General features: G+C 46.8%; 1 protein-coding gene and 1 long non-coding RNA gene across 2 annotated transcripts; one reads left to right on the top strand and one right to left on the bottom strand.

The window, feature by feature from the left end:
• Positions 1 to 579: 579 nt before the first annotated feature.
• LOC132248374 (uncharacterized) lies at positions 580 to 26408 on the bottom strand. Its single transcript, XR_009459553.1, has 3 exons — positions 26345 to 26408; positions 12953 to 13111; positions 580 to 718 (listed from the first exon to the last, which is right to left on the bottom strand). It is a non-coding gene; the product is annotated as an uncharacterized LOC132248374 (long non-coding RNA).
• Positions 19460 to 22854, top strand: LOC102567713 (interleukin-8). Its single transcript, XM_006274109.4, has 4 exons — positions 19460 to 19560; positions 21194 to 21329; positions 21962 to 22045; positions 22824 to 22854. Exons 1-4 carry the CDS (start codon positions 19506 to 19508, stop codon positions 22852 to 22854), a joined length of 306 nt encoding a protein of 101 aa, XP_006274171.3. The 5' UTR covers positions 19460 to 19505.

Here is a 26408-nt window from a genome sequence, read left to right as displayed (position 1 = left end):
TGTTCACTTCTTCAATGCATCCATCTTTCCTTTGCCCATAGCCCATAACCAGGAGGACCGAGGAGAAAAATACCTGCATCCCCAAACCCTTGAGCCCAGCCCCCAGAGCCCTGTAGAATGTTTGCGTATTCTTCAGAAACACCAACCCTTCCTTAAGGAGAGGCTCATTTAAGGACTTGGATGGGAAATTCCTCTGCCAGATGTGATCTGTAATGCTGATAGCTCAGGAGTGGGCAAAATACAGCCTGGAGGCCAGATTTGGCCTGCCAACTGATTGGACCTGATCCTTAGCTGCCCCCACAGTGTTCCAATTGAGACAGGCCCTGCCTACTCCCACCTGGAGCTACTTGCTACTATGCTTATTTTAGTTTCAGCCAATGGCTACCTATTATAAAAAGCATAATTCAAGGATTTGTAAGTAAAAACAGCCTATGCCTAAAAAGAAACACAAATGAAATGTCACAAATCAGATGCTATGTTAACCATTAAATTGACAAAATAAAAGGCTACAAAGCAATATACTAGAAAAAATCATTTAAGAGAAAATAAAATGGTAGAAATCCACAAATGACTCTGAACTGACTATGCAGTAATTGTTTATTGTTTATGTTTCATTTATTACTTTGTTGATAAGTGTTGATGTGATGTTGCTATGGTGGTCCAGAGAATATGCTGCAGGCCAGAATTCTTGTGGGTGACATCTTTAATTGGATGAACTCTACAGTTGGGACAGACATAGGGTTTTGGCACAGGTTATCTTAAAAACATCATAAAGGCATTTAAAACAAGATCAGGTATTAGTTAAGGGGTGTTAAACTGCCACAAGTACCCTCTAAATGTTTCAAAGATATGCCACTACAGCTGAGGTTTATCTTTGATTTGTTTTGTCCAGGTCATTCCAGGATATTGTATGGATGCTCTGAGGAAATAAAACACCTTACTTGCATTCCTGCAGCATCCTAGGATGCACAGGTCCAAACCACTCTACCCCTTCTCCCACACCAAATCTCAAGTGATCTTGCCACCTTCCCCCCTCCCCTTGCCCACCTCCATCCTGAGAATGACGGCAACAATGATCCCTTATGGACAAAGATGATCACTCCCACAGGTTAAGTAAAGGGTTGTAAATGAGTCCATTGATGCCTAAGAAGGCTGATTCTAGAGCTGCAGACTCTGGCAAATGCCACAGGTGGTGGTTAAAGGGAGGGTCAGACCATGGATTTCTTATTTTTGTTTCCTTTCCTTTTGTTTTGTCATTTTTCTGCCTTCAGGGTAAGATGGTTTTCCTCAAAATAAGATGTGCCTTCTCTCACAAGGCATTGCCATGCATCCCTGTCCCAAGCTAGTTTTTCCTAATTTGTGGTGTCAATGCCACACTTAATGCTTGCTTTGAGGGTATCCTTGAAGCATTTCTTTTGGCCCCTTTGTGTCCTTTGCCCTTGGCTGAGTTGGGAGTACAGCAGTTGTTTTGATAGACAGACAGCAGACATATACACAGTGCCCTGTCCACCCCAGCTAATATTGAATAATCAAGACTTCCATACTGGTGGTGTTGGCATCAGTGAAGACACTGGCATTTGTATGATGAACCTCCCACTTTATGCCAAGGATCTTCCAGAGGTAGCTCTGGTGATGGTGTTCCAGGCTTTTCAGGTGGTCCCAGTAGGCCACTCAAGCATCTCAGCCATAGAGAAGAGTTGGGACTACCACAACCTTGTATAGTAGGAGCTTTGTTTGAGTCCTGATGTAAATATCCTTGAATACACAATGATTCAGTCTTCTGAAGGCAGAGTTGGCACATTGGATCCTATACCAGATCTCCTCATTGACAGATGGCTACCAAGGTATGCAAAGTGTTCAACATTCTCCAGCTCTTGTCCATCAATGAGGATCTTTGCTGAGAGAGATAACTGGCCAGAAGCAGGCTGGTGAAGCACCTTTGTTTTTCCAATGTTAACAGTCAGTCCCAGGCACTGGTATGCTTCAGAGAGAAGCCATTAATGGCTGTTTATAGGTCTACCTCAGTCTGCACTGACAGCACAGTCATCAGTGTACTGAAGTTCTACAACTGAGGCTGAAGTAACTTTGATTTTGGCACAGAGATGAGAGAGATTGAAACAGTTCCCATCCATCCTGTACTCAGTGCTAATGCCATGTGGCAGACAGTCCAGATGAGCATCTTGATACCCAAAAGATGAAAAACAAAACTGGTATGAGCACCAGGGATCCTGATTTTCTCTGTTAGAAAAGCCAAATTTTTCAGATAAAAAATCCAAAATTGATTGATTAAGAACCCCAAAATCCCAGCAGCAGTGGGGGGCACAACTCTATGCCACTGCTGCTGCTGCTGCTGCCAGGTGGGCAAGGGGCACCTCTCCATGGCAATACAGCTGGTGCAGGGCTCCCAGGGGCAGGACACCATGGTGGGGAGCCCTGAGCTTGCTTCCTCCCCCACCCCATGCACAAATCTGGGGCCATATGCCCCCCTCATGCCACTCTTCCCAGGAATACATGTAGTAGTGGGGAGCTGCCCCCTCCCCCCAGACAAGCCACCTGTGGCTCTGTCCCACTCTGCAGCTGAGCCCTGCAGCCACACATTCCTGCCCTGGGCCCCATGCACTGCTCCAGCCTGGGCAGCACCCCCAGTCCCAGTCCCAGCTGCCAACCCTGCCTCACTCCCTCTTTCACCATGGGGCTCTCAATTTCCCCACCTCTTCCCCCACCAATAGACTTACCTGCAGACAGCAAGGTGTTGCACCTAGGGAGGAAGAACCAGCAGCATACCTACAGGCTGGGGAACTCCCTTCTTCTCAGCACAGAGCCAGAAAAGGATCTTGGAGTCACTATTGATTCCAAGACGAACATGGGCCACCAATGTGGGGACGCAGACAAGAAGGCTAACCACACCTTGTCATGCATCCATAGATGCATCATGAGCAGGTCCAAGGAGGTGATCCTCTCCCTCTATGTGACGCTGGTCAGGCCACAGTTGGAGTACTGTGTCCAATTCTGGGCACCGCACTTCAGGAGGGATGTGGACAGCATCGAGAGTGTCCAGAGAAGGGCCACTCGCATGATTAGGAGGCAGCAAGGCAGGCCCTATGAGGAGAGGCTATGGGACCTGAACCTGATCAGCCTCCACAAGAGAAGGCTGAGAGGGGATCTGGTGGCCACCTATAAAATTGCCAAGGGGGTCCAGCAGGCAATGGGAGAGTCCCTGTTCCCCCAGGCACTACTGGGGTAACAAGGAACAACAGCCATAAATTGACTGAGAGTAGATTCTGGCTAGATATCAGGAAGCACTACTGCACAGTCAGAGTGGCTAGGAGCTGGAACCAACTTCCAAGGGAAGTGGTGCTTGTCCCTGTCCTGGGGGTCTTCAAAAGGAGGCTAGATAGCCACCTAGCTGGGGTCATTTGACCCCAGCATCCTTTCCTGCCCATGGCAGGGGGTCAGACTTCATGATATGCTTAGGTCCCTTCCAACCCTACCAACTACGAAACTATGAAACTATGGGGGAGCTGCTCTCCACCACTGCCTGGGGCTGCATGCACACATGCACATGGTGCCCCCTGTGTCCTGCTCCCTGTAGCACCTTGCAAGCTGGCACTCAGCACCTGCAAATGGAAACCCACCATTTGCTGAGTTTTTCTATGGTGAATGGAAAACTGAGATCCCTGCATGATACTGCAAATCCAGGACAAATGCTGTCCCTGAGTCATGCAGCCTGCGGCTGGGACTTGATGTTCCCATTTTGGGACTGTCCCACACAGTTTGGGATAGATTGTTTCCCTACACAGTGGCCTGAGAACACCCACGAACCCCTCCCTGCTCCTCCAGCCCCCACCCATACATGCTAGGGAGCATTTGACCCCCAACAGCCAATCACCTTGCCTGCTGCTCCTAGCTTGAAGCAGCCAGCCTGGGAAAGCAGAAAACCCAGACATTTGATCTTATTTTAAAAGCCTGCCCAGATGCAGCGCAGGGGTCCAAAAAGGAGGACATGCCCAGGAAAACCCAGATGTATGGTAACCCTACACGCATACCTGCCCTGCCCCTTCCACCCTTACTGGCTTTCCCTGCAGGTCCCCAACCCCAGCCCTAGCAGCATCACCTGCACACTACCCACAGGGCACCTCCAGCATCACACAGCCCTGCCAGTGCCCCTCATTCCAGACCCACAGCCTCCTGCCCACCCACCCTGCCAAAGGAGACCCCCCCACTGCCCTCCACCCCCAGCCTCCCAAACCCATACTTAGCCCAAACACTGCAGGAGGAAAAGTAAGTTTGAGCCATCCCTGACTGACTCAGATTCTTAGGCCTCAGCCTCACCCCTGCCCCATCACCCTGCGGACAGGGCTTAGGGTTTCATATCCTTTTGCAAGCAGCTCTTGCAGGCTGGAACTCTTCTAGGCTACAGAGAGCTGTTCACAAAAGGGGAAACATGTGGTTTCCTGCTTCAAAATGGAAAATCTGTGCTTTTCTCTTTTTAAAGGGGAAAATCCACATTTTTTTATGTTTTTCCACAGGAAATGGAAAACTCAGATCCCTGGTCATCATTCTTAACAAATGCTTTCCCAGAGTGGCAGAGTGGAGAATAAAGGGAAACGGAGGGATGGACCATGAATCTGAAAACCATCAAAATAAACCCATAGCTGCTATAAATGAACCCTTGTCAGTCACAGTGCAGGGCTCCAGGGGCTTTACTGCCTTTTCATGACATAGGGGGATCTTCCAGGATAGATTCTTTCACCTAGAGATTGCAGCCAGGGAGCATAATATGAATGACAACTTTTATGATGATGTTCAACAGGGTGATACCTCCATGGCTGTCACAGTCACTTCTATTCCCCTTGTTTTTGTATAATTTTACAAACCAAATATCTTTCAAATCTTGTGGTACAGCTTCCTCTTTCCAACAGAGCGGTATAACTTCATGGACCTTTTGAAGTAATTTGTTGTTGGCATATTTGTAGATTTTAGCAGGCAAGCAGTCGTTGCTGGATCCCTTGTTCCCAAGAATCAATTTAATTGCGTTTTTGCAAAACTTCTGATGTAAACTCTTTGTCCAAATCCATCATAACTTCAAACTGTGGTAAACCTTTGAGCTCTTCATGTTTGATTTCAGTCTCAATGAAGTATAGAATTCCATAGTGTTCAATCCAATGCTCAAGTCATTTTTGTTTGTCAGTGATGACATTTCCAGATAAGCCTTCCAGCAGAGCTGTTTTCTTCTTGACTAGGCTAATTGTTCATTTGATGCCTTCATACATTCTCTGGCTGTCACCTGCAACAGCTGCTCTCTGAATATCATCACAGAGTTTCAGCCAAAAATCTTGGGCATATCGCTTATCCTCTTTTTGCATTTCTCTTTAAGCTTTTCTCAAATTTTCCAAGGTTGTGGTGTTGGGAGATTTCTTGTAGATGGTTAGCACTGTCCTTTTGTTTTCAACCAGTGGTAGAAGGGTTTCAGAGTGCTCTTCAGAGCAGTCTTTATTTTTCTTGATTTTTTTGAAATCTGTTACAGCACCATTTTGTGTGTTAGTTTTTAAGCTTTCTCATACCTTGGTGGCTGAATTGATAGATAAGCTTGCTTTTATAACTTCTTCACTGAACAGTTTGCATCTTTCTGCACTTCAGTTTGGCTGATATCAATCTGAGAACAACTGGTAGCTTTGCTACAGTGGATCTTTTTGACATTGATTCTGACTTTGCAGCAGACTAAGGCATGGTCAATGTCACAGTCAGCACTGTGATAAGACCTCATAAGCAAGATTGCTTTCAGATGGTTGCGCCTGGACAGTACTAGATTTAATTGGTGCCAGAGCCCTAATCTTGGATGTTTCCACAATGTCTTCCCTGTGATTTTTCCCAGTGAAGTAGGTGTTGGTAATACAGAGATTTGGACTTGCACATGTAGGAAAACCCCCAGTTTTTCTTTTTCTTTTTTTTTTTAAATGCATTCCCTCCCCTTCCTCAACCATTTCTGAATTTGTCTCTCCCTCTCTATTCCCTGTAGATAAGTGAGCTAAGACATAGGATAAGCTTCAGCATTTTATTTTGGTAGCAAGTTGTATTTGTTTTGTTTTTTTCTCTTTCTTTATATTGTATAATTATTATGTTTATATTGATATTTACTGTTCTATATTACTGTTTTACTGGTACTATATAATTTAGGCCTACATATGTAAGTTAGCATAAGTCATGTCGAGTTTCCATTTTGTTTGTCAAGTCTCCACCCTGTCCCCAGGCCCCGTTGTGTAACCTGTGACTCGTACCTACCCCTCCTATGTAACTTGGTTCTGAATTAATGGGGATGAATGAGGGTGCTTGAGAGACAATGGCAGTAGGTCTAAACATAGCTCCCTCTGAATGACCGAACCATCAACACCAATACCTGGACCAACAACCCAGCCCTTGGAATCACCCTCAGCATTCAAGACACAAAAGATGAGGGAACCCACCATTGTGCCAAGCTGCATATGCTCAGTAAGAACACCTGGAGCCCTCTGGAACAGGACTGACACTGCCTTGACAGGCCCTCCCCTTTGGAGATCAGAGATAGTCTGCCCCATAAAAGGAGTAGTGAAGACTGACTCCTTGGGACACCCTCTCCATCTGGACCAGCACCATGCTACACCACCTATCCACCCAGTGGCCCTGCCGGTGACCCCGCTCTGGACAACACTTACTGTACAAGGACCGCTTTCCAGCCTGGATAGGTAGCTAACACCCCCACCCCCTCTTCAACCAAGGACTTGGACTCTGTTTCTCTTCCCTACCTGGACTCCAGCTCTTCCACTGAGTCTCTTTCTCCTGCTGCCATTGTGAGTGCTTTTATGTGTGTGTGTGTGTGTGTGTGTGTGTGTGTGTGAACCAATAACTTCATGGAGCTGTGTAGCGTGTTGTCTGTTTAATAAATCTGTTATTTAGGCCCCTGAGTTGGGTTTTGCTTTACTATGGTTCAGCCCTGCTCCAATCTCTGCTCCTCGCCCCTCTAACTTCTGTCTCATTTCTCCCTCTCCTGCTTCTGGCTCACTGCCATCTCCAACACCTGTCCTGAGCTCTTCTCTGACTCCAAACCCCCTGTTTCTTTGCCACTGTCTTATCCCTACTGCCTTTTCCACTGAGCAGCCAGGTTTCTGCCTCAGTTTCTTTCCTGGCTGTCTCCTCCTTGCCACCACTTATCTGCTCCCCACCCCTCCCAATATCTCAGCTGTCTGCCTCAGTTTCCAACCCCACGCTCCCAGGTTTCTGTCTCTCTCTCTTTCCTGGCTGTCTCCTCCTTGCCAACAGGCTTCTTTTTTTCCCCCCTATCATGTACCAGTGACCTCAAGTAACCCTGGGGCCACTTGATCTTAAGTAAACCCAAGCCTCAGTTCCTCACTCAGCTTCTCTCTAGTCCACTGGTTCTGGCAACTTTCACTCCCTACACTTTAACTCTCTCTATCTCACCTGAACCTTCCCCCAAGTATCCCAGGTACCCCAAGCACACACATACATACTGTACCATCCAAGTTAGGAACTTACCTATGTGTAGGTGGGTTGTATGTGTGTGAACTGGTGAGTGTGTGTGTGTGTGTGTATGTGTATATATATACTATATGTCATTGTGTGCATGATATATGAATTAGTGATCTGTGTATGTATACTGAGTGTGCAGGTATTGACAATTGATTTTTGTCTAACTTTTGGGGTGTATAGTGTATGTGCTTGAATTGGTGATATGTATGCATGTGCCTAGGCTGGTATGGATGTGTATGTGCCTAAGTTGGTAGCGTGTATGTGTATGCACCTAATTGATTTGTGTGTTTGTATATGTGCAATTGTGTCACACCCTCCTGTCTAGCAGCTATACTTACACTTAGGTCTAGGGGAAGGGTGAGAGAACCCAGACTTAGGGGATTTGTGATCCCAGTCCAAGTTGGGGATGCCCAGGTTATGGGGCTTAGACTCTGGCTCAGGCCAAACATTTATGCATGAGCGACTAGTATATCTGGCAAACATCCCTTTAGGAAAATGCACATATATCACATGCATTCATGGGGATTCTCTGCCTTTTCCCACAATTAAAATAAAACACCACTATATATGCAGGTATCAGTTGAACAGACAGAGCAATGATCCAGCTCACAAAGGTCGGGGGGGGCATCATGGCACCCAAGGGCAGAGTCCTGCCTAAGCTTAGGCAGGGGCAGAGCATGAAGGAGTGCCCCTCATTTCTTACCCACAGGCCCCTGCTCCCCCAAACCCCTGCCCCCAAATGTGTGGGGAAGGGGTGGTGCATGGGGCAGGGTGTGCGTGTGTGAGGAAGCTGGGGTGTATGGGTGGGGAAAGGTGGGGTATTTATGGGAAAAGGGGGTGTGGGGCTTTTTTGAGCCTGGCCCCTGCTCTGATGGTACAGGGCTGGTCCAGACTTGCCAGAGCTTGGCCCCTGATGACCCAAACCAGCCCCACACCATTGGGGCCATGTACTAAGATCTGGCATGCCCAGATGGCTCCTATGCCATTGTGGGGGAGGTGGAGCCAGGATGGCATGGGGACAGTCTGGGCCATCAGGGGCCAAGCTCTGGAGAGCCCAAACTGGCCCTGTACCATTGCCCCCCGCCCCCCTCCACCCCAGTGGCACAGGGGTGGTACAGGTGCACCCACTGGTAATGAATTGGGGTGGGGGAGAATGGGGGAGGCATATGCACCCCCAGATTTCTGTGGGTCACGGGGTACAAGGCTGTAGCCTGGCCAGACTGGCAGACTTGGTGCTTCTGCTGCTGCCAGGAGCCACTGCCACCAACACCACCACCCCACTGGGGCAGTGCCCCCAGCCCCAACCCCCAGCCCTGCCCTGAGGGCACCCACCCCATTGAGAAGGGGTGCCATGCATGTTTCCTCCCTCCTGCACTGAGCCACCACTGCTTCCAGAAGCCACTCCTGATGCCACCGCTACCCCAACTGATCAGTGCCCCCCAGCCCCAGCTGAGCCAGGATGAGCCATGGTGGGATGAGGCAGCATGTCTGGGGATGAAACAGCCTGCATCTGCCCCAGCCCCAGCCCCCAGCATAGGACAGGGTGATCACCAGGCACTACAGCAGCAGCACCCTGCATGCCTTTATGTCCCTGGAGCTGCAGCGCTGCAGCCACCACTACTGCCTCCTCTTCCATGCAGCTCTATTTGATGTCTGTTCAAATGACAAAGGGCTCTGTAGCAGAGCCACTGTATAGGATGGAGGGAGTCATCTGGTCATGAAGGAGTCTGAGGATGGTGATAAATTTCTCTGGGCAGCCACATTTTGCTAAGATCTTTCATAGGGCCTCATGGTTAACAGAATTGAAGATTTTGTTCAAATCAATAAATGCTGGTATTTTTCTCAGCATTTTTTCTGCACTTGCCAGGCTTTAAAAATCATGTCTGTGGTGCCTCTCAATGGTCTGAAGCCACTGAGACTTGAGAAATATTTCCTTGGCAGAAAGGAGCAGGCAATTCAGCAGAATTAAAGCAAAGATCTTTCCAGTGATAGGGAAGAGAGTGATACATCTGTCTTATAACCTGGTGGACTTCTTCAGAGGTTGATGAACTGTAAAGTGTTTCACTGCTAGATGCTGCAGGATGGATTCAACGGTTTCATCAGTCACCATTCATTCTCAGTTCAGGGCAATCAGCATGGGTTCATCAAAGGCAGGTCCTGCCTGGCCAACCTGATTGCCTTTTATGATCAAGTAACTAAATCCTTGGATGATGGTGTCGCCGTGGACGTAGTCTTTCTAGACTTTAAGAAGGCCTTTGACACTGTCTCTCACCCCATCCTCATCAATGAATTAAGTGACTGTGGCATTGATGTCTACACAGTCGGATGGGTAAAAAATTGGCTGATGGGGCACACCCAGAGAGTAGTGGTGGACGGGTTGTACTCAACCTGGTGAGCAATGGGGTCCACCAGGGCTCAGTCCTCAGGCCCGCACTGTTTAACATCTTCATCAGCAACTTGGACAAGGGGGTAGAAAGCGCGCTGTCCAAGTCTGCTGATGACACTAAGATGTGGGGCAAGGTGGACACACTTGAAGGGAGAGAGAGGTTGCAAATAGATTTAGACAGACTACAAAAGTGGGTAGATGAGAATAGGATGGGATTCAACGTAGATAAATGCAGGGTGCTACACCTTGGGAGAAGGAATCCACAGCATACATACACACTGGGGAGTTCCCTTCTTGAAAGCATAGAGGCGGAAAGGGATCTTGGAGTCATTATTGACTTCAAGATGAACATGAGCTGCCAGTGCCAGACCGCAGCCAGCAAGGCCAGCCATGCCTTGTCATGCATCCAAAAGTGCATCTCAAGCCAGTCCAGAAAGGTGATACTCCCCGCTTCTATGCAACTTTGGTCAGGCCGCAGTTGGAGTACTGTGTCCAGTACTGGGCACCGCACTTCAAAAGGGATGTGGCCAGCCTGGAAAGGGTTCAGAGGAGGGCCACCCACTTGGTGAGAGGGCAGCAGGACAGGCCCTATGAGGAGAGACTGAGGGACCTGAACCTGTTCAGCCTCGGCAAGAGGAGGCTGAGGGGGGACCTGGTGGCTGCCTACAAACTCATCAGGGGAGATCAACAGCAAATAGGCAGAGCCCTTTTCTCCCCAGCACCACCTGGGGTGACAAGGAACAATGGTAATAAGCTGTTGGAGAATAGGTTGAGGTTAGAGATCAGAAGGCAATATTTTACAGTTAGGGTGGCCAAAATCTGGAACCAACCTCCCAGGGAAGTGGTCCTTGCCCCTACCTTGGGCAAATTCAAGAGGAGGTTGGATGATCACCTGGCTGGGGTCTTGTGAACCCAGCATTCATTCCTGCATGTGGCTGGGCATCAGGCTAGATGATCTGTTCAGGTCCCTCCTGACCCTAGTTACTATGAAACTATGAAACTATGATACCCTGATAGTTTCTACAGGCAGTGTTATCTCCCATTTTAAAAATGGTGACAATATTGGTATTCTTTATATCAGTGGAAATTTCCTCAATGTTCTGGATTTTAAGAAACTGTGTAGAGCTTTTTGGTCATAGTTTCCTCACCAACTTTGAGGACCTCAGCTGGTATGCCATCAGGGACAGATGCTTTGTTTTTCTTCATCTGTCTTATCACCCGGTGGACTTCTTCAGAGGTTGATGGACTTGCAAGTGTTTCACTACTAGATGCTGCAGGATGGATTCAATGGTTTCATCAGTCACCATTCATTCTCAGTTCAGGAGCTTTTGGTAGTGCTCCTTCCAGTGTTTTTTGATGGACTCAGCTTTGAAGAGTGTACTGACATCTGATCTAAGTTGGGTGAATCCACAAGAAGCTGGTCTGTACATAGCCTTGATTGCACTGAAGATGCTCTGCATGTCATGATTGTCAACAAATTGTTGGATTTCTTTAGCTGTCTCTTCACACCATTTTTTTTTTTAATTCTCAGTCTTCCTCTGATGAAAAGTTCCTTGCTTCTGACTGGATGTAGGATTGTTTTGCCAGTCACAGAAAGCTTTCCTCTTCTGATCAAGAAGGGCTTTGATCTCAATATTGTTTTTGTCAAACCAGTCCTGACAGTGTTGGGTGATGATGTCAATTGATTCTGTGCATGCCTCATGAATGGTCTGTTTTAGAGATTGCCAATTGTCCTCAACACAAGTATTATCATTTTCAATACTAAGATGGGTAAGTTTCTTACTGAGATGTCTGGAGGACTTTGCCATGTCTAGGGATCTAAAGGCATTTGATATTTTACTGTCCTCAGACTGATTTAGGTTGCTTTCAATGATTGATATCACCAAAGGATGATCCATCCAAGCAGTCATAGATTCATAGATTGTAAGGCTGGAAGGGACCTCAAAGGTTATTGGGTCAAGCCCCCTGCACCAGGCAGGAAAGACAAGTGGGGTCAGGTGATCCCAGCAAGATGACTATCCAGTCTTCTCTTGAAGATTTCCAGGGTAGGTTATTGCACCACCTCTGGAGGGTGTTTATTCCATAGTTTGGACACCCTAACCGTGAAGAAGTTTTTCCTAATGGTGAGCCTGAAATGGTCTTTCAGGAGTTTGTGGCCATTACTCCTGGTTCTCCTCAAGGCTGCCCTGCTGAACAGTTGTACATCAAGCCCCTGAGGTACTCCACGTATGTAGCAGTAAACTGCTACCAAGTCCCCTCTCAGCCTTTTCCTTTTCAGGCTGAAGAGTCCCAGGTCCCTCAACCTTTCCTCATATGGGTTGCTGTGCAAGCCTCTAATCATACAGGTGGCTCTTCTCTGGACACTGGTTAGGTTGGCATTGCCAAGCCTGTAGGTGTGCAGGGGATTGATCGTCCCCAGGTGGACACTTTGCATTTCTTGATGTTGAACTTCATCTGATTCTGACTTGCCCAACTTGCTAGCCTGTCTAGATCCGCCTGTATCTGTAACCTATCTTCAAGCGTGACAATGCTTCCCCATAACTTGGTGTCATCTGAGAACTTGGCCATTGAGCTCTTCACCCCCTCATCCAAATCATTAATGAAGATGTTGAAAAGTAAAGGAGCAAGTACCAACCCCTGTGGGATACCACTGCCCACTTCTCAACAAGATGACAGATCCATTCATTAGGACTCCCTGGGTCCTACCCCACAGACAGCTTCATACCCACCTAACTGTCTCACAGTTAAGCCCACTATCTTCCAATTTTCTGTCGGAACATCATGAGATACCAGATCAAAGGCTTTTTGGAAGTGTACAGGCACCTGAGTCCTCCTGTTGCAATCCTCAGCTTCCTGTCATGTTGAAGGAGGGTTAGTCCCTCTGCTCTCTCAGGAGTGGCTCTCCTAGTGTCCCTATCTATGGATCTTTCTTGTATGTTGTTCCCCTGGTAAGCTCTAGTTAGTGTTTCCCCATCTCCCAGCAAACTTAGTTTAAAGCCCTATCTAGATGATCGGCCATTCTGGCCGAGCACAGGGACTTACCTCTCTGTGTGAGGTGGATGCCATCCCTTCCCAGGAGTCCTCTGTCCTTGAAGTGTGCACTGTGGTCAAGGAAGCCAAAGTCCTCTTGGTGACACCACCATTGGAGTTGTCAGTTGACTTCCTCGATGCAGCCTTCCCTTCTCGGACCATGGCCTGCAACTAGGAGCACAGAATAAATTACTACTAAGCCCCCAATCCCTTGAGCTCAGCCTCCTGAGCTCTACAGTCGCTCATGATCTGATCAGGATTTCTCCTGGCCATGTCATTCATTCCCACATGGATGAGGAGCATAGAGTAGTAATTAGAGGGTTGGATTAGCTTGGGGATCCTTGCCGCAACATTTCTGATGTGGGCCCCAGGTAGGCAGCAGACCTCTGGGGCTAGGGGGTGCAGACAGAAGAGGGGACCCTTGGTGACCTGCAGGAGGGAGTCCCCCACCACTACTACCTTGCACCTCCTGTTGGGGGTGGCAGCATGATGCTTACCTTCCTCCTCCCCCAGTGTCACCATTGGAGCCTCCTCCTGTGTGGGGAGGGGAGCATACCTGTTGTGCAGGGCCAGGGGAAGAGTAACCCTGGCCCTCCATTTCTTGAAGCATGAAGTGACCATCATCCAGGTAGCTCTGGGTGGGTCTTGGTTGACCTTCTTGTTGGCCACCATCTACATCTCCTTCTCTTCCTTCTCTTCCTCCTTCTTCTGGAGAAAGGCCTGGCAGTAGCCATCGATGAAGTCTTTGTGGGCCCTGATGGTGTGTAGCTGTCATATCTTCTCCTCAAGCTCCTGCACGTGGCCCTCCAGAAACTCCAGTAGGGAACATACCCCACATATGGGGGTACCCCCATGCCCAGCTGCAAGCATCCATGCCAGGCAGCCCCCACAGTCCAGGGCCAGGGGCTCCATCTGGGTGGGGGCCAGAGGCATGCGCTCTGTCTGGGTGGAGATCTCAGTGGTGCCAAGATGCCTGCAACCATGATGAAGCACTTCCATGGCTGAGAGCGAGTCCATGTCCCTACCTGGTCTCGGCAGCTTCTCTTCGAGCCTCTTGGTGTCTTCCGCATGCCCTCCGCACAAACTCCTACACAAACTGCCATGCCCTAGTAGAGCTATGCCTGTTTGCATGCTCTGTTCACAGGGCTCCTTGTGGGGCTCAACTAAGTAAGGACCCAGGTAGGGCATTCCCTTCCTGGGCTCCATTCAGCAGGCGCATCCTGCCTGGTGTGGCGCAGCCCAGCATGCACGCACACAGTCATGCACACACACACACACTCTCACACTCCCTCACAGCACCCTCCAAGCACCCCTGCACTTGATCACCCTCTCCTGGCCCTAGTGCACTTACCTCCTGGCTCTACACTGGGGGGTTGTGGAGTCCAGGTCTGTCTTTGGCTCCCAAGGACAGTCATTGGCTCCTCTCATGACATGCATGATATGGATGTTTTTTAGATCACACGCTCTTACGATGACATAGTTAAGGATGTGCAATTGTTTTGAGTGGTGGTGTTGCCATGTTGTTTTGTATCTGTCATGTTGTCTGAAGGTAGTGTTAAGTAATGACAAGGTCATGCTCTGCACTTTTACTGAGTAAAACAATGGCATCAGAATTGGCCTTGCTCACTCCTTCCTTCCCAATAGTGCCCCTCTACTGGTTAAAGTCCCAGCAAGTTCTCACACTGAAGTCTCCAAGGAGGACAAACATTCTCTTTCAGGATAGTAGTCAGGTTTTCATCAAGGTCAGCATAAAGCTGTTCTTTCTGTTCTTCCTTGGCATCAAGTGTTGGGGTGTATGCACTGATGATGGCGGCAAATGTACTGTTGGTCAGTTCAAGGCAGAGTCATGAGGCACTCAGTAATGCCAATAGGGAATTCAGTCATTTGGCTGACAATCTGGTTCTTAATGGCAAAATCAATGCCATGTATTCACTTGTCATTTGTAGATTTTCCTTTCCAGAGGAACATATAGCCACCCCCTCCTCCCTGAGTTGGCTTTCATCTGCACATCTGGTCTCGCTGAGAACAGTGATATCCATGTTGTATTGTGAGAGTTCTCAGGAGACAATAGCTGTTCTGCATTCAGGGCTATCACTGTCTGGGTGACAGCGACAGCCTTTTGCATCCTGGAATGTATGGTTAGTACATTCCAGGATGCAAAGGACATTTCTGTGTTTTCCCACAGTTAGAGTGATCCCCCTGGAAGCGGTTATCCAGCCAGGTAAAGTAAAGTGGGACAGCTTATGTTTGGGGCACCTTTTCTAGTCCTCTCCCCATGTGGGGTGAGCAGAGGGGATCCTAAAAAGGACTGCTGAATTGTAATCACAGCTGCTGAATCATGCTCCTGTCCCATATCAAGAGTGAAGTTACTATCATGTGACTACCGCCTGTGTAGAGATCTGTGACTGGGGATTCCCAGCGATTGCTTTGTCAGTCCCCATTGTCACTCATCCATTGCTGCAGGACTTTGTAGAAGTTCTGGGTATTGGCATTGGTTATTATAGTAAATGTTGCACCAGTAGGAGAAGCCTGCATGTGACCTGTTTTATCTAAGGAGGCCATTGTGCATCAACAACTGCATGGATCTTGGCCAAGAAGAAACACTTGTCCAGTAGCAAGGGGATCCAAGACAACTGGAGTTTCTCCTCCAATGCAGCCTTCATCCACCTTCACAGCTGTTGAGAAGTATGCCTTCTGCATCCATCTGCTCCATCTTTGAGGTCTTTGTGTTGTGCTGGACTACTCTTCATCTCATACCTCACCTTTGAAGTTACTACCATGGGTGACCCTACCAGGAGTACAAGACTCCTGACGGCATTGCCCTTAGGGTCATCAGCATGTGCAAGCCTCTCTACCCCAAAATGGCAGTCCATGGAGAAGATAGTAAGAACAACTTTTCATAGTTTAATTGCAGCGAGACGATGCAGCCCAGTTGCATGGTCTCACTGTCTGGGGTCTCCGTGCTGAACATGGAGCCACTGGGGCTCTACTCAACAGGACAGTGTAGCAGGGGAAAGTTTGCTTGTCCCAGATGAATAGCCTTCCTGCCTGCAGGCTCTGTGCTCAGCACAATACTGGCAGGCTTCAAACAGCCATGTGGTGCAGGGACCATGTGGCCTGCAGCTATTAAGCCCTAAAGGGAGACTCTGGAGATAGGGAAAGGATGCTTTCCCTGGCTCCAGAGTCTCAGTCCCAAGGGCTCCACACTGAGTTGGGGACTGCTAGGATAAAATGCAGCAAGATCCTGATGCTGGGGGAAGCATACTCTCCCTGGTTCCAGGGCCTTGCCTGACTACCTCTCAATGGTCTAGACTGGCTGCCCTACAGCTCCATTTCCAGGGCCTGGGGGCTATCCTATCAGAGGTGATGGGCAATCACATTTCCTGTGCCTAGCCCCACACTGCCTTCCATAGCCCCCCTCACCCAGGACCAGACTTGGTGGTGCTTGAGGAAAAGCTGCCCTCCTCCACTCACCTGGCCAGGGGAGCACATGAGAAACTTTCAATTAATCTCAGGTCAAGTGAGTTTAATTGTAGTTTTCCCACATTCTGCACCAGGCTTAAAGGCACTAGGTCACCGTGAGCAAGGATAGTGGGGGCTGAGATGGGGTAAGGAGCCTGAGGTCCTGTTTAGCAGGGCTCTTTGATGATAGCACGGAGCCAGCTGCCTGAGCTCCACTCACTAACCCACTCTCTCCTAGGATAGGACCATGGAGGACTCATGGGAGGAAAGCTAGGGCCCCCTAAACCCACCCCCTTGGATGGGACCACCGGAGGCTCAGCATGGTTTGTTGCAGGCAACTGGTTCTTGCCAGTCCCCTCCCTCTCCCAGCCAGGACAGGACCAGATAGCACCCCACACCTCAGCTGACCCATTCCAGTCTGCATGGCCCTCCTACCCCTGACTCAAACCTGCCCTGCCCCCCTGCAAGCCTTCCCCAGAGCAGGCAGCACTGGAAGCCTCATTGGAAGAGGCTGACTTGCCAAGGCGGCTCCCCAGCACCCAGCCCTCTACTTCCACCCACGAGTCATTAACACATGACATGAGTCTTGATTGATTGTCTTCAGTTCTTTTATTTCATTTCATATCAAAATGCTTTACATAACCTTAAAGAATTTATGCACACATAGGTAAACTGATGCCAAGGAGTCTCCTTTTGTGGCTGTGCCTCCCCTCCTCCACGCCAACCAACCCTCTCACCACTGCCAACTGACCACTTCATTATGCCTCAGGTCCTTTGGCTGCACAAAACTTCTGTTTTTCAGCTGTAACCAGGTATGTGCTCTGGGCCATGCAGCTACCAGCATAGTGCCCTGCCAACACGGTAACATCACAATATTCCACAAATTCCTGACATTATATAGGTAACTTGTGCCAAAGCCCATAGGCAAGCTTTCCCATATCAAAGTAGCCGTCCTCAGGCCTCTGAGACAGAAACAGCTGAGCTAAATAGCAGAGCAAACAAAATTTTGTTAGAGTCATTATCATCTGTGAAGTATAGGAATTAGGGATTATTAGGAAAAGTATAATGGATCATGAAGGCAAGGATTTCTTAGGGTGAAAGCTCTTATTGGCCAATAAAGTTATTGCCTATGCTAAGTCCCTGGTGCTTAGTGTCCAACAGGCTGATAAATTTCTGTTCCCAAGCTCAGGTAAGGTTCTTTGAGTAGATAGGATATCTTTTATTAGACCAACTGAGTAGTTGGAAAAAAAAGTTCTTAGCAAGCTTTCAGGTGCAGTCATCCTTCTTCAGGCATAGGGAGTCTCTGCTGTTCTGAGACTCCAAGGAATGAGAGAAGCTAAAGGTGTTACAGGATGTCAGTGAGAATGTAAATAGGTAGAAATTAGGCAAACAAAAGGTAAAGCTGAAAAGCGGGATGGGGGGGAAGGGGAAGCAAGAGGAAAAAAGCCAAAGGTGAGTAAGGGAGACTCTACAGGGGTGGTAACTCAAGGAAGATTTTGAATATTCCCAAGCTCCTCTTGTAAAGGTGTCATCAAGATTTCCTTTGAGCACTAGAACTGTGAGGTCAGACAAGGAGTGATTTTCCTGTGAAAAATGTTCTCCTACCTGTCCTTCATCTTTTTTCAGTGGTTATTCATTCTGGTGCATAGTTTTAGTCTGGTTTCACCCACATAGTTTCCATGTGGGCATTTGGTGCACTGGATGTGGTATACCACATTAAGGGATAAAGATTATGATCTGTAGATTCTGCTTGTTTTATTGTGAGAAGTGTTGATTGTTATGGCAGTAGAGATGTGTTGAGGGGTCTTACATTTATTGCTGAGGCAGGGTTGGGTCCCATTAAGTACCTGTGGATCAGCATGGAGTTTATTTCTGATGATGAGTCCCACAAGGTTAGGGGGATGTTTGCAGGACAGGAGCAGGGGTCCTAGGAATGTTGCTCTCAAAGTGTGGTCCTTTTCAGGTATACACTATAGTTGTTTGATGATCCTTCTTAAAGGGTCAAGTGTGGGATGACAAATAACAACAACAGTGTGCAGTCAGTGGGGTTCTTCTCTTGTTATTGTAGTAGGTTTCTGCATGGCATCTTGGTGGCATTTTCAAAGATAGAGAGTCTATTTCTCTGGTGGAAGACACTATAATAAAGTGGGTAAATGCAGCTTTCAGTTTGGTAAGATGTGTATCACGAGTGCTCTCTTCAGAGCAGATGTAATGGTATCTGAGGACTACCTGACTTGTAGACCACCACTTTTTTAGTGTATTTGAGGTAAATGCTGTTTCTGTGGATTTAAGTGTGGTTGCTCATGGGTTTTCTGTAGACAGTGGATTGTAGGGTGCCCTCCCAGATGTAGATTGTAATGTCTAGAAAATTTAAGTTATTGTAGGAGTATTCCAGAGAGAATTTGATTGGTAGGTGTTAAAGATAAGGTGGAAGTCAATAAGTGAGTCCAGGGGTTCAGCCCGGATGATTAAAATGCCATCTATGTAGAAAAAGTAGTAGGTTTGATAGCACAATTTTCTAAAAACTCCTCTTCCAGATGGATAATAAAAGTATGGGATCCATCCTTGTGCCCATAGCTATGCCCATGGTTTGAGGAAGTATCAGTTGTTGACAGTAAAAAAGTTTCTGTGGGTGAGAATTAAAAGGATGATATGTGCAATAGGTTGAGGTTGCAAATCTGGATACAGTCTATTTTACTCTAGGTATTTCAGGCAGGCTGCTGTGCCTTCATTGTGTGGAATAATAGTGTATAAACTGGTGACATCTGTGGCTGCAAGTACAGTCTTCTCAGGGAGGTGATTAATGTTCTGGATCTTGTTGAGAAAAAGTCGATTGTGACTTGTAGAAAACTTACTTGCTAATAAGGTATTTCATTGAATGATAATTTAGTATGTGGCAAAAAGGGTTTCAGCAGGGCAGCATGACTCATAACATGATACCATCTTGCACATTTTGGATTTTCTTCTGATGGACTCCACAGGTGGGGCTGAAGCGCACACAGTATATAAAGAGAATGGGTAATACAGCTCAGATACCAGAAGCCCTTGGAGACAAGTAGCTCATTGCTTCTTCAAGAATCAAGGAAGAAACTGTTGTGTAATCATGAACTACAAGATTGTCTTGGCTCTCTTTCTGATTTCAGTAGCTCTGACTCAAGGTAAGTGAATCCTTTGTAAGACACACTGTAAGATATTGCTAATGCATATATAAAAGGTTCATAAGGGGAAGCACCTTCATTGCCTATTTTAAAAGAGTATTTTCTTTTAAAACGTTTTCAATAGATGTTTCAAAAACTTCTGTTCATTCAAAAGCTATAGGTATAAGCCCCTTTGGGCAGGTGTCTACACATGCAGGACTTAGGGAGAAGATTTGCCCCCAGTTTCCTACAGCCCTGCAATGGGCCCCTGCCACCACCGGGGGAGCTTCAGACTCCCCCTGGGTGCTAGCCCAGGGGCTGACAGGGAGCACTGGGCCAGGACACAGCTGTATCCTGGCCCCTGGAAGACTGCCTGCTGCCCAGGTGGGGACAATGTCTCCCTGCCCCAGCATCAGGGAGCTCCTGGTCCTGCCTCCTTGATCAGAAGCAAAGGAAATGAGCTTGGACAGAACAGCAGGGGAGGGGAAGGTCCCAGCCCTCTGCCTGGATCTGCCAATGGGGCAGCAAGCTAGCTGCTCCACTGGCAGATTGAGGCAAAGGACTGGGACATACCTGCCCCCCTACAGCTCTTTCCAAGTCCCGTGCCTCAGTCACCCAATCAGGGCATGGGGCTGGGACCTGCCCCTGACCAGCACAGTTCCCAACTCACACCCTGCATGCCAGGCAGGGGTTGGGGAGCTTGGTCCCCGCTCAGCTCTGTGTTTGCGGGGCTGGGGGGAGGGGGGGGGGAACCGGGTGGAGAACTTGTTCCCTCCACAGCTCTGCACTCGAGCCTGTCCCGGTTCCTGTGGCAGAGTACATCCCAGCAGCAGGAAGCTCCCAGGAACAGGGAGCAATCTCCTGCCTCCTGGGGGATGACTGAACAGGAGCAGATTATGCTCCTGGTCAAGCATCTACACAAGCACTACAGTACCATTACTAATCTCAAGTAAATTTGCGATCTGCATTTGCAGGTAACAAATTTACTTGAGATTAGGGTGGTTTACTGTTTAGTAAGCATGTGCATGTGTAGATGCACATGCTGACTTCACAGTGAACTATACTGATGCAAAGTTAAGCATCTATTTGTAGATGCACCCACTGTGTTCTTATTTGACTGAAGACAGGATCTTTATTAGAGTGTTATTATGTACCTGCTGATTCTTCCCTGACAGCATCATCTGGTTGTGACATCATTTTTAGTCGTCACATTCATGATTATGCTGTCTCAAACAGTCACCAAAGGGGAGAATGAACAGTATAAACAGAACATCAGATGTGCTTTAAGCTGATAAAGAAGAAAGGGTGAGATCTCATTTTCACTTTTTGTGATGTATGTCCAGATATAAAACGATATAACCAAGAAGAAAATCTGCCTGGTAAGAGCAGACTTAAAATTAATAATTTATATATATTTTTAGATGAAAAAAAATATGGAAGACATTTCCTTGTAGCATTAATGGCTCTGAAAATAAAAGGTTTGATATTGAGAGGCAGATTATAGTACAGAAAAGAAACAATCTTTTAGCTTTTTTGTGAAAAAAGAACAGCCATCACTAATAAACCCTTTTACATAAAAGGGTCTCAATCTGCTTTGCATGTTCAGATGGTGAGATGGTGCTTCTCTGACCACAATTCTCTTGTCTTCTTATAGATATGGCCCTAGCGCAGACTGGGAATGAGCTCCGATGCCAGTGCATAAACACTCATTCCAAGTTCATCCCCCCCAGATGGATTCAGGATGTGAAGCTGACCCAAAGTGGGCCTCACTGCCAGAATGTTGAAGTCATGTAAGCCCTTTTCCAAATTCTAATTGTCACCCAACAAGGGGGGAAATGTCTTTGCATCATGTCGATGTAAAAATTTTAACAGGGATCAGAAAGACCGGTGAGAGCTCACTAATCTGGGATCAGCGATCTTGCTCACACTTAAGTCACAGAAAAGTTTTTCTCCCTTATCTTGCATATTACAAAACAAAATTACTCAGACAAAATTACTTCTGAATACATGGGAAATTTATTTGAGTAAGGACTGCGGAGTTTAGCCCTGTATTCAGAAGTCAACATAAACGAAAAACAGAAAACAGAAGAAAATAAAACAAAACAAAAAGACATTGTTTGGATATGGACAGAGAGTCCTGCCAGGAAACATTTATATAGCTTGAATTCATTGCAGAGCCATGCACATACATACAGCACAGGAGAGAACTGCTGTGTACATTTCAAATGGATACCTTGCAGATATAGGGAAACTTTAACAAATTAAATGTTGAGTCAGATCCTCAGCTGGTACAGATTGAAGTCACTAGGACTGTTTCAGTTTCCTCCTACTATCCCAATGTTTCTGAGAAAAGGATAAAGATTATGGGATGACAAAGAAAGCCACAATATAGATGCTTGACTTTTGCATCCCTTCTTCACAGTGCTACTCTTAACAATGATAAGGAAATATGTTTGGAACCCACTGCTCCTTGGGTGAAGTTGATCATCAAGGCAATTTTAAGCAAGTAAGTCATTCAGTTTTCAAAAAGTCACCTATAAGTGCTTGATGAAAAACTGTAAATAGTCATCTGGAGAGTTTCTTAGCAGAAACAGTGTAAATGTTCTTTCTCCTCATGCAATGGCAATGCTTTCCATAAAGAGTCTCTCTCTATCCAATAAAACATGACAAGAACTTAGGATGTGTGTAGACGAAATGAGGGGTGGGACTGCACGAGCCAGGTGCCTGCGGGTGGGTGCTGCCTGGGGGCGACTGCTGCTGCCACGGAGGCAAGCACCAGGCCCCCCAATAGCCCAGGGACCACTCTGCCCGCCGGCAGCTTCCCCTCCCCTCCCTACCGCCAGACAGGTAGGTAAGTGAGGAGTGTGTGCATGACACAGGGGTTTAGAAGGCCCTAAAAACCCACCACTTCATCTACACACGCCCACTGTGGTTATATTATGGGAGTAGGCTTTATTCCCACCTCTCCCTCCAACTTTCAAGGAGACTGGGCTGAGCTACTGATAAGTCCCATATATGATGAACATAGGCAACTCCATCTGGAGACTTGCAACTCACAAATATTTGGCACTTCTGAAAAAATCAGGCTCTAAAAGATTGATTTTTCTCTTAAATGTAATGATTACATCAGGAAAATGACTATACCAAAATTAATGATGTGAGAGGATCACTGCACAAACCTTCTAGCTTGGCATCCAACTCTGGAAGCTCGTGGAACTCAAACTGAAGTTAACAGATCCATGCAACAGTTCCTAAAATAGTCTTTTTTCTGCCTTTCTTCACAGGGCTGAAGCCAATAATGAGATATCGCTCTGAGCAAAGCCGAAAAAAATCCCCTGCTTGTTCTGGAAGTATGTAATTGAACATGCCAGCCAATCTTCATGCAGCCTCCCCTGCATCCACCTTTTATGGCAATATGTTCCTTCACAGACTGAAACTAACTACCTCTATTTCTTATTTATGGATTTATTTAACAGCATCATTTTGTTCCAAAAAAAATAAAAATTTTATGAGGCAGAAATTGAAAATGCTGGGTGGGACAAAGTGATTTCCTGAAGACGATAAAGACCCTTTGGAAATCACTTTAGCCAAACACACTTGTATCAGTGCCACACACTTGCAGCTAAGCTGTATTTATACTAGTAAGAAGGCAAGGTTTCGTAGGTCAGCAAACTGGCAGTGATTCTTCCTCCCCTGGCGTGATTTGGTATGCTGCGTCAACAGCACTCTGAGCCGCCAAAATTCACAAAGCTACTTTTTCAGTGCTGACATCCTTAAGGTGTTATTTATTGTGCTCTCATGCATACATTTTAAAAGGTCATATGTAAATAAGGAAGAAGACATTATTTATTTAAATTATTCTGATTTTTTATTGAGTATTGTATTTCTAATATGTTGTTAGGTTTTCATTTTTTTTAAAGTATTTGAAGGTCCTGTTGTTGTTTGTAAGGATATAACTGGTATTTCTGGCATTTTGCTTTATTCATTCATTCATTCATTCATTCATTCATTTGTTCATTTTAGTAAAAAAAATTGAAATTTAGCTACATAAGAAATGTTTGTTTCATTTTTTAAATGCCTATACAAGTTGTCAGTACATTTTTATAATAAAATTTACACATAAAATGGATGTGCTCCTTCTGTCATTCAGTGGCAGTATTCTGCTGGAGGGGAAAAACCCATCTCTTGGTTAGGAGAAGAAAACTTCAGGCCTATTAAAATAACAACATGCTCCATTGATAGGGTGTGAAATCCTGCCACCACACCAAAACGATGCAAGTTTTTCCATTGATCTCACTGGGGCCAGCCTTTCACTTATAGCCTTTAAAGACAATGTCAGCAATATACAGTAGAAGCCATCCTTGCACATGAAGATTAAAACACACACACCTAAGGCTGGCATTCTGTTATATTCCATAGATGCCTAAAAATCCAGGAGTCAGAACAGGCTCTGTGAGCACACAAAGCATAAGTAGCATTCTGTTGATCTCTAGGCACATTGGTGCTCCCTTTATAAATATAGAAGCTTACCTAAACATCCACAGAGCCAAATGCCTTACATGTCTGCATGGGGGCATCCAAACGTGCCAACTGGTTTGTGTATCTGACTGCCCACAGGGATGATGAGGGCACTGTCTGCCTCGGGTCCCTTGGGTATCTCTACCTCCACCTACACACAGGACGTTTGCATGCAGGAGGCTGCACAGAACCAGGCAGCTCTGAAGAGCCTGTCAAGTGCATGCTGGAAAACAGACACCGCCTACCTAGGCATCTAAGTTAACCAGGGCCAAGAAAGGCTATGTGGACAACTAGAGCAAATTAGCATTCCATTGCCACGTGGCCATTTTCAGCTATTTCGATGGAGCTACAACCCAGCCTTGATTTTAGGTATCTCTTAAAGGGGTTTGCATACAAGCTACTCATTGCTGGCAAGGCCAATAAAGCCATTGAGGGTACTGAGTCAGATCAGGGAAAGGTCAGGCAATCATGCATTACAGCTGTTTCCCCACCCCAACTTTTCCTCCAGGGAAATGAGAACCATAAATGAGTTTATGTCTCAGAATGTGGGGAAGTAAAACAGGGCAGGATCTTTGTGACCCTCCCCCACCCCCCCCCAAAAAAACCCCTTCAAGAAGCAAAGAAGCATAACCACCTATAAGGAGAACTGAGGCATCAGATCAACTCTGTGATGGAGTCCATCCAAAAGAAGTGGGATAGAAGGCAAGGCTACATCTCAGGGAGATTGAAATGGGGAGACTGGGAGACTGCCATTAGACATATTCCTAACTGTATCTGGTATCCTCCACTGTCATCATATCAAACACCAGTGATGTTGGCAGGGTCATCCTCTCAAAGATTAGAGTTAGAAGGCAATGTTGGTACAGAAGGGGCCTGGCAGTGGCCTCCTGCCTCATTTTTCTTCATGGGCACAGAAAACAAGGAATCAGGCTGTTGCATGGCTGGGGAGGGGTGAACAGCCTTCCAGAAAGAGGCACAGCTTTGGGAGCACATGTCCCATCCCACCCTAAAGCCCCCTCCCTTAAGACTCTTACCCCCCTTCCTGGCTCAATGCTTTTCCACCCACAGCTATCCTTAGGGGCCCTCCCAGCTTCCCACTGCTTTCTGATTAGCCATCTACTTTTCTGTGGGCCAGATCTGACTGGTAAGCCAGATCCACTGAGCAGGGCAGGTGCAGTGGGGGCCAAATCTTCCCATGGGTGGGGGAGGGGGAGGGGGAGGAGAGGGAGAGCAGGGAACAGCCCAGCCCCATGTGGGGAGGGGATGTGGCCCAGCCCCAACTCTGAACCTGACCTGGCAGTGCAGGCCTTAAGAATTTGGCAGAAGAGAAGGGTTGCCAGTATTAATTGCTACTACTCCTCCGCTGCCAAATTTCCTGACCTGTAGGGAGCCCTCTATGGGCCAGATCTGCATACCACATTCCTGAGTCAATGACTACAGGTGAGGCTCATGGCACTGTGATCTTGATGCAAATTGCAGCCTATGGATATTAAAAGCTTAAGCTGTTTAAGTAGGAAAGTTGCCAACCAGTGTTGTTGTCATAGGAGCAAGAGGAGGATCCTGAATCAGTAATCAACAGGTTATTTCCAATGCTGGCGTCTGAGAACTTGACAGTAATGGCTAGTCAATCTCTTTTTCTTCTTCTTACAATGAATTTCAATGTACTCTGAAGTCTATGTGGTCATATTTGTAGCTTGACTAAAGAGAGCATTAAGTGTGAATATAATTCACAGATATGAAACATGCTCAAAGAATGTCTTCATGCAACTCAAAAAGACTTTTACACTGACTGAAGGAAGGTCTAGCTTTAAAGAGAATCCATATGTAATTGTCATGGATAAATCAAGCTAATCTGAAAGCATGTGTCCCTTATAGATTAATTTAAATGGAAATTCTTTGATTTGAAGCTGGTGAACTCTCTCTTAAAATCAAGCATAACCTGCATGTGTTCCAAAAACCTTAGCCCCTGAGCCACACCTGAATGCAAAGACAAGGACATTAGAAAATTACAACATAGGGCCTCAAGAACATGCCTTAGGCCAGGATGGTCATGCTCAGTAAAATTGACAAATATCCACCTTGTGAATGAGTCTTTGTATATTAATTCAAGTCTATGCAGGTGTTATACACATGCACCAGCTTAGAGGAAATAAAAAACAGTTCTGGTCAAACAAAGAGGCTTCTGAGGGACTTTTTGGAATGTCACCAAAAAGTGCTTTTCTTATTCCCAGTCAGCATGTCTGGAGGTTAGATACCTACAAGGGATCAAGAAGGAATGGGTCAATACCTTGGCTCTGTCTCTATCATCCTCTGAACTGGTCAGCAGGCATGGAGTGGAGAAAACCCTGGCC

This window comes from Alligator mississippiensis, chromosome 2, assembly GCF_030867095.1.
Source record: "Alligator mississippiensis isolate rAllMis1 chromosome 2, rAllMis1, whole genome shotgun sequence".
NCBI lineage: Eukaryota > Metazoa > Chordata > Crocodylia > Alligatoridae > Alligator > Alligator mississippiensis.
This window is presented reverse-complemented; position numbering and strand designations above follow the sequence as displayed.